The 15,736-nt window shown below is 33.6% G+C and overlaps 1 protein-coding gene across 2 annotated transcripts in view; it reads right to left on the reverse strand.

Annotated features, from left to right (window-relative positions):
• Positions 1 to 15,736, reverse strand: part of DNAAF4 (dynein axonemal assembly factor 4) — a 95,303-nt gene that overhangs the window by 61,221 nt on the left and 18,346 nt on the right. For both annotated transcript variants that reach the window (XR_012022572.1, XM_072808667.1), the window contains exon 4: positions 9,524 to 9,755. Coding sequence is in view for 1 of the 2 variants with exons in the window: in XM_072808667.1 (XP_072664768.1) it covers positions 9,524 to 9,755 (232 nt within the window). In the remaining variant the exon portion in view is untranslated. The remainder of the gene's footprint in view (positions 1 to 9,523; positions 9,756 to 15,736) is intronic.

The following is a 15,736-nucleotide window of genomic DNA, read 5'->3' on the forward strand; positions in this document are numbered from 1 at the left end:
TTTAGAGATAGAATTTGAGTTCTAAGCTAAGCAAATGACTGTGTCATGCTATAATCTACATAACTCAGCCTTCCTTAAGATTAGGTGTGCTTATATACCAAATCTGAGACAACAAAATGTAAATAAAAGTGATATATATAATGGATCATCTTACAGGTAAGCCTGCTTGCTGTGGCTCCTCTTCCCTTCCTCCCACTGGCTAAAACACAATGCCAGCTGCAGGATCAAGAGATAAAAGCCAAATGATGCGATGACAGAGATGGCCACTAGCCTGGATGGCCTTATAGAACAAAGTCATCTATCAGGCCAACATGGATCACTGTTACATAATAAGTATTAAATTATGGAGAACTAAATTCTGTTTTATTTGATCTGTAATTTTGGATCTCCTTATAACAATTAGCTTTAACCTACCTAATACAATGTCCCAAGAATTTTATATCGAAGTAAATTGCTTACTTATAAATGCAAAAGACATTCCTAGATACATAAGAACTAAGTAAATATACTACCTCACCATCTTTTCAAGTAAATTAATCAAAGGAATGTTCCAGAACATAAAGAAATGAAATTAAGAACCCAAGAATAGGGAATTTAAGGGTAAAAATTAAAAGGACTGGTTTTCTCCACAGTGGAGAACACTAAAAATGTTGTGAATAAGATCCTTAAATGTTAGTATAACGGAAGGAAAACAGAAGAAAAAAAATGAAGTATATAACTTTAGATTATTATATTAATGTTTACTAGGATACAGAACATGAAGGGAGTAGCACTATTTCCATAATTAAAAATTATTTTCTTATTAATTTTGCTAAAATAAACATTTTTAAATGTGCATGAAGAAACATTAAAGTGACCACCAGTTACATTAAAAACAGAATTATCTGAACTTTCAAACTCTTACTGTAAAATAAGACAAGCAATAAAACATAAAAAGAAATTAGCTGTTTTTAGCATAGGTTAAACTTTTAAAAACTTACAATTTCTGGATAAAATGCTATAAACACATAAAATGCTTCATAAAAATATGACAAAGGTTCAAATATACAGTTCAGTTTAAAAAGTAAGCAAAGAAAGTCTTATCAGTGATTTATAGCAGTGATCAGTGATTTACAGTCTTATCAATGATTTACTCTGTAATGCAAAACCTGACAAAAAAAAAAGCTGTTTGGAAAGATATCTATATCTGAAATCATATATAGAGGCCAAATCCTGGAAATTTAATGCTGATATAATTACAGAGGTGGGAAACTGGAAATGGAACTGGAAGCTTAGAACGGCTGCAATCTTAGTGGGATACTTATAAAATCACTGTCTTGGTCCAGGAAAAGTGAAGCCTATTCTTCCTGGGGCTTTAGACAGGAAGCTTTAGACAGCTTTAGACACACACACACACAAAAAAAAAGTCTCTTGTGAGAAATCAAAACTCCAGGTGTCCCTTGTGAGCAAGTCACTTCCACAAACCAGAACAACTGAGATTTTTTTATAGGCACGCATAAAAAAAAAATCCTTGCTGAAGATGAACACAATCAAAAACTACAAATCACATGAGGAAACAATCCAGTACAAAAGGAGAGTGAACAGACATGACAAAACAGGAGGAATGGCTTCCTAAGAATTTGAAAGAATAGAACAATCTGAAAGAGATTAAAATAATTTTAAACATGTTTATTTTAGAGAGCAAAGATGGGATAAATCCATAATAAAAAATGAAGAAGTTAATGACAAAAGAACAAACAAAAAAAGATGGAACTTCCAAAATGAAAAATATTGTCACTGAATTTTAAAACTTTTAGAATAAGTTTAACAGCCCATTAGGCATAATTGAAGAAAATATGCAAACTAGAAGAGATCTGAGGATAACATAAAGAATGCGTCAAGAAATATAGAGAACAGAGAAAGATGGTATTTCAAGATAATAGCTTAGGACTTCTCAGAACTTTATTGAAGACATACATTCTTTGAATAAAAGTGTATTTTCCAAGTTCTGACATTATGAAACAAAAATAAAACTACACAAAGACTAATAAAAGTACATCAAAGTGAAGAATTTTAAAGCAACTAGAGACAAAGGATGGCTTACCTTATAAAGGATCAATAGATCAAGAACAGACTTCTCAGCAACATTAGGGGGCAAAAAGGCAATAGAAAAATATCTTCAAATTACTGATAGTAACTATCAATGTGGAATTCTGCAACCAGCAAAACCATCCTTCAAGAAGTATATATACTGACTGAATTTAACATCCACAAATCTTCATTAAAGAACTACTAAAGGATTTACTTGTAAGGGGAAGGTAATTTAACCCACATAGAAGTGGAACACAAGAAGCAAAGACAAATTAAAAATAAATAAATATGCATCCATCTAAACTAGTATGACTATACAGTGGGAAAAAAACCCACACTAACAATAATGACTATATTTAGGGATTTAAAAATAAAGTGAAGTCAATTCATCTTCCTTCCCCCTAAGAAATGACTAAAATGTTTAGACAATTTCATAGAATATGGGTATAACTGGAATTTATGTACTAAATTTCTTTGTAATATTTACAACTATGTAGAGATTAACCTTAAATATTTGTTTAATATGCATGCTACAATTTAATAATTAGAATTATATCTATGTACCAAAACATATACAAAAAATTTAATATTAATCAAGGAACAAAAATAGAATACACATCTTTGGGATTTTTTATTCAATTAAATTTTATTATTTTTTAAGTTACACATTTTTTATTAAAATATAATTAACATACAATGTTATATTAGTTTCAGGTGTATAATGCAATCATTCAACAATTCTATACATTTCTCAGTGTGAAGCCTGCTTAAGTGTCTCTTTCCCTCTCCCACTGCCCCTCCTCCTGGCTCATGTGCTTTTGTTCTCTCTTTCTAAAAAAGAAAAAATAAATAAAGTTGCTGAATTTCATGTGCTTTGGCATGAATATTATAAAATCTGCCATAGTGGATGATAGACTCTTTCAATGGGGAAATTCATTTAAGTTTGCAGAATTTTTGTAATATCATCTCCTCTCTTCTGTCTCTCCCTCTCTCTTTCTTATATCCTATTATTTGATGTTGAACATCCTGGATGGATATTTTGATTGTTTTATCTTTTCTATTTTAAATTCCTTTGTCCTTTTGCTCTACTTTCTGAAAAAATTACAAACCATATACTAACTGTTTTATTAAATTTTTCATTTTTATCACATTTTAAATTTCCAAACTGTTTTATTCTCTTAATATTCTTTACTATAGCCTCTTGTTCTTGTTTAATGATTAAAATTTGTTTTCCTCTCTATGAAACATTAGTTATAATTAAGTTTTCTTTTGTTCCCTGCATTACTCAGTTGTTCCAAGTTGCATTTTTCTGTATCTTGTCTATTGCTTCCTATTAGAAATAAAGTATAAACATTCTGACTGGAAGTTCTGTGTACATGACTCTAAAATCTGTTTACTAGTAAGTTTCAGCAGGGTGAACCAGCTGGTCCATTACAAATGTGAGAATTTTTTCATCCTACACTCATTAGCTTCCCTATAGAAGAATTCTAGAATCTGCATCCCAGGTGCACTGGGCTTGTGCAAGCATATGTGCATGTAAGGGGAGAGGAGTGCAGGAAGGGATCCCTTCAACTGGTATTTATATTTTTACAATGCAGACTTTGCACTTGATTTCTGTATTTTCAGAGCAGAATCTCATTCAGTCTTCAACTATGCAGAAAGTAAACCCCCAGTATTTACACATTTTAAACTAATCCTTTTTTTCCCCAAAAAATTACATTTGCCCTTACCTTTAGGGGTTCCTGGTTCTTCCAAACTGAAAAATGACAGATTCACATGGCCTAAAGTCTCACCTCTCCCTTTACAATGCTTTAATTGCTTAGCAAGCAAGTCAAAACTACTTCAACAGAAGAGCAGTCTGATACCAGTAACTGAACTCTTTCTAACAAGATAAGGCAGCCCCTGTAGTTAATTACTTAGAAGCTCAGTGATTCCTCTTTCCCAGTCTCCTATAAATATACACAATAGTACAAGGGCCAGGAATGTCAAAGGAGGCTTAATGATGGCTGACCTTAAGCATAGTGTGGAATAACAAGAACTTGAGGAAATCATGTACATTTGATGCTTTTCTGCCTAAAAGTATTCCCAATAAAATTTATTCAATTTTACAAAGCAATAATTCATGTACAATAAAATGTACTCGGGGTGCCTGGGTGGCTTAGTTGGTTAGACATCCAACTCTTGGTTTCCACTCAGGTCATGGGCCCAAGCTCAGCTGGGAGTCTCCTTGAGATTCTCTCCCTGTCCTTCTGCCCCTCCCCCAGTTCTCCTATGCACATGTGCAAACATGCTCCCTCTTGTTCTCAAATAAATCTTTTTAAAAAAAATAAACTGTACTCATTTTAAAGTGCATTAATTCAATGAGTTCTGACAGATGTTTGCACCTATGAAATCAAAACCAGACAGAAATTTTCTATCACTTCTAAGAGTCCCCTATAGTCACTTGAAGTTCATCCCTTCCTTTTATCTCTGGCCCCAGATAATCACAGATGTGCTCTCAGTCATTATAAAGTGGCTGGTATTTTCTAGAATTTCATGCAGTCTGGACTGTTTTGGTCTCTTTTATTGCAGAGTAATATTTTACTTTATGAATATATGAGAATTTGTTTATTCACTCAACTGGTGATGAACATCATTTCCAGTTATTCACCATTGTGGATAAAGTTGCCACAAATATTTGAATAGAAGTCTTCAGGTTGATACATCTCTCTTGTGTAAATACTGAAGACAGGAAATGACTGAGTTACATGATAAGTGTATACTTAACTTTTAAAGAAAGAACCAACCACTCTTCCAAAGTAGTTGTACCATTTTACATTTCTACCATCAGTGTATAAGAGCTCTAGTTGCAGCATATCCTCAACAACACTTGTGTTGATGGTCTTTAGTTTTCCATTTTAATCATTTTAGTGCATACACACTACATACTGTATCTCACTGTAGTTCCACTTTGCATTTCCCTACTAACAAATGATGTTGAACATATATACTCATGTGTCTATTGGCTGTCATATCATCCTCTGTGACAAATCCATTCAAATCTTTGGTCCACTTGTTTATTGGATTATTTGTCTTCTTATGTATCTATTATGTACACAGTGAGGCAAGAGCATACCTTCATTTGTTTCCATAAAGATATTCCCATATGTACCAGACCTTCCTTCCCCCCATTGAATTGCCTTTTATTAAAATCATTGAACCATTGAACCATACATGTGTAGATCCATTTCTGGTCTCTGTACTGTTCTTTATGTTTGTCCTTTCACCAATTCCACCTTGTATTGATTACTGTAGCTTGATGCTAAGTCTTCAAATCAGGTAGTGTGAGTTCTACATCTTTGCTCTTATTTTTAAAAATCCCTTTGGCTATCCTAGGTCATTCACATTCCATAGAAATTTTAGAATCAACTTGTCAATTTCTACAAAAAGCTTACCAGGATTTCTAATGGAATTGCATTACATCTATAGATAAATTTAAGAAGAACCGACATCCTAACAGTATGTTTGGAATATGGAATATTCCAATACAGAAACAATGAGTTTCCAAATCAGGAACATGCTCTATCACTACATTTATTTAGGACTTTTGAAATATCTCTCAGCAATTTTTCTACAGTTTTCAGTGATGTGATCTTACACTTCTTTTCTTAAATTTATTCCTATGTATTTTCTCTTTTAGTGCTATTATAAATAAATTACAATTTAATTTTCCAGTTGTTTACTGCTGATAGATAATATTTTAAGTGACTTTTATAATCTTATATCCTGAGATCTTGGTAAATTCAGTTATTAATTCTGGCAGTTATTCTTCAATTTCTTAAGGATTTCCACATACACAATCATGTCACCTACAAATACAGTTTTACTTCTTCCTGTCTAACTTTTATGCTCTCATCTCTTCTTCTTGTCTTAATGTAAAGGTTAGGACCTTCAGTATAATGTTGAAGAGAAACAGTAAAAGTGGACATGCTTGCCTAGGTCCTGAACCTACAGGGCAAGGCAAAGCATTCATTAATTCACCAATAAATATGAAACTTACCATACATTTTTTTGGTAGAAGGACCTCATCAAAGTAAGAATACCTTTCTATTCCTAATTTGTTGAGAAATTTTTTTCATAAATGGGTGTCTGGTTTTATCAAATACCTTTCTGCAATAGTGAAATGACCATATGTTTTTCCTTTACTCTATTAATATAGGTAATTACATTGAATGATTTTCAAATGCTAAACCAACCTTGCATTCCATTATCCATTTCTATCAGTCAAAAGTTCTCTAGGCTACATGAAGAGAAAACATGACTACAGTTGTTCAATCAAGGATGAGTTTATCTTCTCACTTAAGAAGCTTAAAAGAAGATAATCCAGTGCAGAGGTACCAGCTTTGCAATGTCATTAATGTCCCAAGCTCCTTCTTCCTATTCCATCATTCTTAGTGTCTGGCTTGCCTCTTTGTGTTTTTGTTTTTTTTTTTAACAATCTTTTTTTTTTTTTTTTAATTTTTTATGATAGTCAGAGAGAGAGAGAGAGAGGCAGAGACACAGGCAGAGGGAGAAGCAGGCTCTATGCACTGGGTGCCCGACGTGGGATTCGATCCCGGGTCTCCAGGATCGCACCCTGGGCCAAAGGCAGGCGCCAAACTGCTGCGCCACCCAGGGATCCCCACCTCTTTGTGGTTTTAAAATAGCTATTGAATTTTCTGGCATAGACCTTCATCTTAGGTCCAAAAAGGAAAGGGGAAACAAGCAGAAAGTATTAATACTTTTCTATAAATCTTTAGCAGATTTCTTCTTGTATTTTATCAGTCAGAATTTGTCACTGGACTATCTCTAGTTACAAGAGAGTCTGGGTAAATGAGTTTTGCTTTGCTATGTTTTGTTTTACTAATTTAAAATTATTTTGTAGAAATAATTTGATGTGCTTTGTTCCTTATTTTTTCTTTTTTTAAAGATTTTTTAAATTAATTTATTCATGAGAGACAGAGAGAGAGAGAGAGAGAGAGAGAGAGGCAGAGACACAGGCAGAGGGAGAAGCAGGCTCCATACAAGGATCCCGACATGGGACTCGATCCCACGACTCCAGGATCACGCCCTGGGCCAAAGGCAGGCGCTAAACCACTGAGCCACCCAGGGATCCATTTTTTCCTTTTTATAACAAAAAATTTCAAACAGATACAAAAGTAGATAGAATAGAATAATTAACCGTCATGCATTTGTGACCTGACTTCAGTTATCAACTGTTATCAGTTATCAACTTCTGGCCAATATTATTTCATCTTTACTTCTATCTATTTTCACCTACTATATTATTCTGAAGCAAATCTCAGACATATATTTTTCATCCATAAATATTTCAGTTGGTATCTCTATGAGATAAGAACTTTCTAAATCTAACTACAATTACATTATCACATCTAAAGGGAAAAATGTAATTATTCTTTCATTACTACAAATATCCAATTGCTATTTAAATTTCCAAGAGACAAGGTTTTTAGCTGAACACATTTCTTCTGCCCTCTCCCTCAAACCATGATTCAGCTGGTAAAAAAGAAAGGGAGAATATCTGTTCAATAGGAAATCTGCAGCACCTGCCATACCATTTTATTCTGTATATAAAAAGTGGCTTTGGGAACACCTGCATGGCTCAGTGGTTGAGCATCTGCCTTGGGCTCAGGGCATGATCCCAGGGTCCTAGGATTGAGTCCCACATTGGGCTCCTCATGGGGAGCCTGCTTCTCCCTCTGCCTATGTCTCTGCCTCTCTCTGTCTCTCATGAATAAATAAATAAAATCTTAAAAAAAATAGTGGCTTGTCTGTTGTATTATAATAGTGTATATAAAAGTGGCTTATCTAATATATATTATATATACTCATATTACAAATTATGAGTCTTACTTGCTGATGTGTCAAAGAACAGGAGTACAATAACCCAAATTCCAAACATCTAAGATAATTTTTTAAACCACATAAAATCTTATTGAAATGTTTTGCTTATAAAATCATCTTAATATAAATGACTAAGCAGTTTTCAAAATGACACCACTCAATATTTCAGTTCTAAGTCCAGAAGAGTATGGAGTTCATACCACATTTTAAGTCCTATGCCTGCAAAGTAATTGTGTCATAGCTAAGACTTCTAGCTTCACGTTAAGAGATAAAATTAGTGGGGTGTGCCTTATATTATGGGATTGGTAATTAAAACTTCTGAGGTTTTCCTTTTTCATCACTAGTAATATTTTTATCAAGCACAAACTGAATCACTCTTGAAAGTTACTGTAAGGCTTTGGGATGCCTTAGAAGGTAATAGTTTTCCAAACCAGGATTATACACGTTGAGTACTTTTTCCCTAACACATTTGTGAGTGAAAATATCTCCATATAATACAGACAGACCCTGCTAAAATATGTTATGAATTAAATAATGTACATGGCTAATCTGCCTGTCTTAGCCATGTAGCAATATAACACAGCAGTTGTCACCTATTCTAAAGCCTGATCACTTGAGTCCAAATTCTGACTGCCATTTGTTAGCAGTATTACCTTGGGCTGGTAAGACTCTCTGTGCCTTTCCTCACCTGGAAAATGGGAATTATCATGGTTCCTAACTCATAGTTTCATTTATTGACTTTTCAACACACTAGATCTTACTTAAAGTAGTAAAGACATATAGCCTAGAGCATAGGTTTAGATCCAGATAGATGTGGGTTCAAATCCCACAGGTTTACTTATTGGATAGTTGTTTATTTTTTCTGAATATCTGTTTCCTTTAAAATAAGAATAGCAGCACTTATTCCAAAGTGTTGTTTTAAGGACTGGGTGGTATACCAATAAAGTCACCTGGCATAGGGAGATCACCCAATAAATGTTAATTAATTATTATTATTATATAAGTGATTTTATTACAAAATGTTCCACTACTAAATATACCTGAAACAAAGTTTAATATTCTAAAATCATATAAAATCAAACTCTTAGCTATCAATAAATAAATATGTTCTTTTATTTCTGAACACATCAGGATCAAATGTGAGATGAGCTCCTATTTGCTTACAACTAAGTTTGTGCAATAGCACTCATGTTCCTGAGTCATGTGAGGAAAAAGTCTTTAATGAAATTCCTAGTTTCTTTTCTCTAAAGAAATAAATGAATGCCCCTGGCATTACTAGTCTACAAATAGTCTTTTTGGATCTGAGTTAAACACTTATTTAACCACACCAGCATACATTTCAAAATGAAGCACGCAAGCAAAAACAACACTGAATCCTTGCTCATTGTATTTTGAAAATGTCACTATTTCCTAAAGGAAGAAATAAATCCTTCACCTTAGCCTCTATATGGTAGTACTTGTTCTCAGTATACCAAAATAATGACCTAATATTGTAAATAGATTACAAAGAAAAGGGATATGTCTACTTCAAATGGACTCACTTTCCCAGAAAATATTAAAGTAATCATACCTTTCGTGGCAAGATTTCTAGATTCCGAAATTTTAGTAAGGCTCTTATGTTTTAATTTGTTTCTCTCTTCTTCAATTTTCTTTCCTTGTTCACAAAATTTCTCATCTCTCTGAATTCTTTTTTGTTCTTCAGCTTTTCTTTGACATTCTTTCCAGGCTTCCAATTCTTTAGTTGCTTTTATTCGTTCCTTTTCTTTCATATCTTCTATTTTTTTCCTCTCTTCTTCTTCAATCTGAAAAATTACAATTATCAAAACCTTAAAATATACAAAATGCAACACTTTAAAAATAATAAATTCATTATAATTAATTAGTCTTACCTCTAAACTCTTGTCATTGTATATGAAGCAGAATAGTGAATTAAAAATTAAAATGGGAACGATAAATGATGTCATGGAATGTCATGGAATAAAGGTTTTAGTTTTTTAGTTCCAGATTTACCATTAACTATTGATAAAATTTTGAGCAATCTTCTCTAGCCTCAGTTTATCACATGTAAAATGGGGGCAGGCATTCAGTTAAATGATATCTAAGGGTTTGGTAAAAAAAAATTATTTTTCTAAAAATCAACTCACTTCTCCCAAAATTCACACACACACACACGCACACACATGCATGCATGCACGCACACACACACATTTGCCTTTCTACTTATGCCAGTCTCCCCTTGTCTTGGGACTGAAGTTGTGCCAACCTTCCCCAAAGGAATGAGGGAATAGTAAGAAAGGAAATGGGAAGGATAAACTAGGGGGTTTGTCTATGGTGGGTGGAAATGTTTGAACTTCGAATGCTGCTGCCAACTACATTTGCAGTAACAATTACTTGAAGTTTCCACAAGAAAAGCTAACTATCAGATGAATTTGAAAGCAGTACATTGTACAGGAGTGTGCTAACTTTTCTCCCTTTCACAGACTTCCTTCATATGGGCAAGGAAAGAAAATCTTGTGAAAGAGTAACTGGTTGGTGTATATAATTGATTCTATGTGTCTGATTTTCCTGTGGTAACAAAATATTCTCACCTCTATCCTCTAGAAAACAAAAATTCTCATCCCTGTCCTCTAGACAAGCAGTGGCTAATAGATATTTTCTCAATGATGGTAATGTTGTGCTATTTGATACAGAAGCCACTTGCCACACATGGCTATTAAGCACTTAAAATATGGTTGATGTGACTGAAAAACTACATTTTTATTTCATCAAGTTTCATTAATGTAAATTTAAATTAATTTACATTTAAATAGTACCTTTGGCACAGCTCTAGAATAACATGTTGGGATGAAGTTTCCTAGAGGCTGAATTATTTCAGGATACAGAATAAACATAGGTATGAAACTGCACTAAAGAAGTGTTCTTTAGTGACCTAATACCCTCCTCTGGAAGACTGTTTGTTATTTTCCTATTGGACTGTGGAACACTGGCTTTAAAATAAATTTCACATATTACTGAACAGGAGATTCCTATAGTCCCAGAATTGCATATAAGGCGTAAACGAAGCACCAAAGATAATAATTTTTACATGTTCTAAGTCCAAAGACTCGTCAGTGAGCTGCCAGTAGGTTAGGCCAGGAAGAATCTTACATGTGGCAATGAGCCAGCCTTTAAATGCCTGACAACAGGGCATGATGACCAGTCAGTGTGAGCCAGAGGCAGCCACAACCTAAAAGGAGAAGATGAAAACTTCACCCAGTTTAATGATGGGTTTGCCTTTTCTCCTGCTTCCTCTCTGCCCCAACACATGGAAGAAAGGAAAAGTGTGTGGAGTCAGAACACCCTCAATCCCTCATAACTCCTATAAGTGGAGTGAATTTTGAGAAGTTTTTAAAAATGTGTAAGACTAAGTCTTAATTACCAAAGAGGAGACTGTCCTTATAACCAAAAGGAATAGGAAAATTATGGTATTACACCAAAGGTGAGGTAATTGAGAGAACTATATATATACATACATGTATAACTTAATTTATAATAAGTTTTATAAGAAACAAAAAAAAGTCTAACTCTTCAGGAGGTAATGGGAAAGAGGAGGGATCAAAAAAGGCTTCATAGAATAGGTGAGAGACTAGAATGAAGAGAAAAACAAGAATACTACAAAATTCCTTATAATAAAAGGAAAGGGGAGACTGAATATATGAATGACAGACAAATACTAAAAATTCTTGAAGTTCTTTTATTAAAAAATATAATATGGGAAACATAGCACTTAAAGGACTGTATAGTAACAGGAAAACTCAGAAAGGTAAAAAAAAACAATCATCACACGAAGAAACTGAATTTTAAGTGCTTTGTACTATTAAAAATAAAAAGATGCCATTTAGTGTGGAGTATTAATTTAATATAGACAGCAAATGTAAATAATAGGGGGATAATGAACAGGTCCTAAACCAAATTCCTGAAGAAGGGGAAATCTATACTTAATTTGGAATGAATGTCTAGTTTATTAAGGCATTATTCTTTATAAGCCAATACATATTATGAATTACATGCAAAAATCATAAAATATTAGCAAATTGAAGTGAGGGAATTAAAATTATAATGCATCTTGATAAAATAGCACATTTCTTATTTGTGATATTAGGAAATCAAAAGAGGAAAACAATGTGATCTTAGTACATGCCAAAACAGCAGTTGATACTAGGAACAAAAGAAAAATTTTAGCTTAATAAAATGACTCCTATAATGTCATACTTCATGGTGAAGAATTAAAAATATTTCTAGCAAAGTCATTAAATCCAGTATGCCTACTGTTTTGTTACTTTCCTAGAGATCACAACCTATACAATAGAATTTTTAAAATAAATATAAAATTTTATATGTATTAAAGTTTTATGTTTTAATAGATTTTTAAAATAAATATAAAAATATAAATATAGATTAGAAGGAAATAAAATTGTCATTATTTGTAAATAACATAGTTTATTACCTAAAAGAACCAAAATAACAAACTGACAAACTATTAGAACTATTAGAAAAGTTAAGTTCAGCAAAGTAGTCATATACAAGATCAACTTATATGAACTCATAAAAACTTACCTTCCTACAAACTGGCAATAAACAATTAGAAAAATAAAATGGAAAAATAATTTCATTAGCAACTGATAACAAATTTTTAAAATGTCAAGAATAAACTTAACAAAATATGAGTAAGTCCTAGCTGTATGTTAAATAGCTTTTCTGAGGGGGCTCCTGAGTAGCTCAGTTGGTTAAGCGTCCAACTCTTGATTTCAGCTCAGGTCATGATCTCAGGGTTGTGAGATTGAGCCACATTGGGCATGGATCCTGCTTAAGATTCTCTCTCTTCCTCTCCCTCAGCCCCTACCTCCTTGCTTGCACACACACTCTCAAATAAATAAATAAATAAATAAATAAATAAATAACAATGATTTTACTGAGGGGTAAGTCCAAATAAATGGAGATAAATGCCATGTTCCCCGACGGAAATCTCAATAATGTAAATATATTCATATTGTGAAAATTAACTTATAAAGTCAATGTAGATCTAATCAAAATACCAAGAGTACTTCTTAGGGAGCTTGATAGGTAAATGTGAAATTCACCTGCAAAAAAAAAAAAAAAAAAAAGTACAGATTTTATAGAGGCACTAAGGGGTTGGCAATTCCCATGCACAAATATCAAGTAAAAGCTGGACAAATCTATCAAAGAGAACCATTTCAGAGCACTGGAAACTAAGCAAAGACAGCCTGCAAATTGAGAAGTGTTCATTCTAGAATAAATGCTAAAGTTACAGGTAAAAACAGTAAGATGCTGTGCCCTGCCTGAGGTTGCTGCCAACCACCCACTGCCAGCTTGAATGAGACTGGCAGTTCTGCCAACATGAAACTAGCAAGAAAAACCCAACAACTTTGTTGGCAAAAAGGGTAGACTCATTTCAGGGTGGGGAGGTGAAAATCCATGGCTTTGGTGGATAAAAGTGATAGACTTGGTTGGTAATGAATAAGGAAAATTTCAAATTGGGGTCTGCAGTTGAAGTCCTGGTTAAGGTGAGTGCCTGACTAGTCAGAAAATTAACAAGAAGATCATGTAAATGAAGAAACCACAGAAAGTCTATGACAAGCTTACCATACAACTCTGGCTAAACAGAAAGCTATATACTTGTTAGGGAGACCGGAGGAAGCTTGGCATAAAGTGAAGAAGGCAGGACACCTGGCTGGCTCAGTCAGTGGAACGTGTGACTCCTGATCTCAGGGTTGTGAGTCTGAGCTCATGCTGGGTGTAAGAGATTACTTAAAAATAAAATCTTAAAAAAATAAAAATGAAGCCAAGGAAAGTCTGAAAACTGGCTCCAACTTCGAATGTATTCTAAAAGCTATCCATAAACCAATCAGCAAAGGGTGGGAGCCTCTACCACCTCTGCCCATATCATTAGTTAACAATTAAGTTATGCAGACACAGGAAAGATTCCTAAGGAAGCCAGCCTAAAAAAAAAGAATTAAAAAACTTAACAGAGACATCAGCAGCTGTGTGTCAAAGGAGACTAGACTCACTTCACAAAGTACAGGCAAGTTACTAAAAAATAAACAGCCCTCAATAAGTAAACTATAAACAAAAATAAAACAAAACCCAGAATTGCTATCATCTATTAACTAAAATGTATAGTTTTTGAAAAAGTAAATAAAACAAATGGTATAGTTTTCAACCAACAAATGTTCAGAAAGTAATTGGTAACAGAAACTTGTCAAATTGGATGAAAACAAGAAGTTCAAGAAACCCAGAGATATATACAAAGAGATAAACACAAAGAGATATACCTAGATAAAACTTAGTGAAAACTGCTAAGTTAATACAAAAGCCAAACAAAGAAGAAAATCTTGGAAGTAGCAAGAGAAAGAAGGTTCATCATATATGGGAAATGACAATCCAAACAAGCCTAATTCCAAATTAGAAACAATGGAAGACAGAAGACAGTTAAATGCCATGTTCGATATACTGATGGAAAAAATATATAAACTATGAATTCTATGTTCAGCAAAACCATTCTTCATAAATGAAGATGAAATAAACATATTCCAAGTTAAATAAATCTATTGTTAGCAAACCTGCCTTGCAAGATATACTAAAGGAAGTTCTTTAGGCTGAAAGGAAACGGGCACCAGACACTAACTTAGATCCACAAGAAGGAATGAAGAGCATGGGAAATGGTAAATGTGTCCATAAATATAAGAAACAATACAAATGGATAAACAAAATGTGGTATATAAATAGACCATTATTCAGCCTTAAAATGGAAGAGAATTCTGACACAAGCTCATGCTATTATGTAATAAACTTGAAGACATTATGCTAAATGAAATAAGCCAGTCATGAAAGAACAAATATGGTATGATTTCAGTTACATGAGGTACCTAAGGTAGTCATCATAGAAACAGAAAGTAAAGTGGGGGTCTGAGGGAAGGTGGGAATGGGGAGTTATTATTGTTTAATGGGCACAGTGTTTTACTTTTGTAACATGAACAAAGCTCTGGTAATGGATGGTGATGAAAGTAGCACAACATTAATGTATTTAAAGCCACTGAACTGAACAATTAAGGAATAAAATAATAAATTTTATGTAATGTATATTATATCACAATTTAAGAAGTTTAAAAAAACAATACAATTCAACATCCATTTATGATAAAAACTCTCAAAGTGGGTACAGAGGTGACATACCTCAGTGTAAGAAACCCCATATATGACAAGCTCCCAGCTAACATCACACTCAATGGTGAAAAGCTAAAAGCTTTTCCTCTAAGATCAGGAACAAAACAAGAATACAAACTTTCACCACTTATAATTCAATACAGTATTAGAAGTCCCTAGTCAAAGCAAGAAATATAAGACATCCAAATCAGAAAGGAAGAAGTAAAACTGTCACTATTTGCAGCAGAAATGATATTATATGTAGAAAACCCTAAAGAGGGGATCCCTGGGTGGCTCAGTGGTTTAGCGCCTGCCTTTGGCCCAGGGCATGATCCTGGAGTCCCAGGATCAAGTCCCACATCGGGCTCCCTGCATGGAGCCTGCTTCTCCCTTTTCCTGTGTCTCTGCCTCTGTGTGTGTGTATGCGCGCGCACGTGTGTGTGTGTCTGATGAATAAATAAAATCTTAAAAAAAAAAAAGAAAGAAAAGAAAACCCTAAAGATTCCACCAAAAAACTGTTAAATTCAGTAAAGTTGCAGGATATAAAATCAATGTTAAAAAAAAAATCTGCTGCATTTCT

The sequence above is a fragment of the Canis lupus genome, chromosome 32 (genome assembly GCF_048164855.1).
Source record: "Canis lupus baileyi chromosome 32, mCanLup2.hap1, whole genome shotgun sequence".
NCBI lineage: Eukaryota > Metazoa > Chordata > Mammalia > Carnivora > Canidae > Canis > Canis lupus.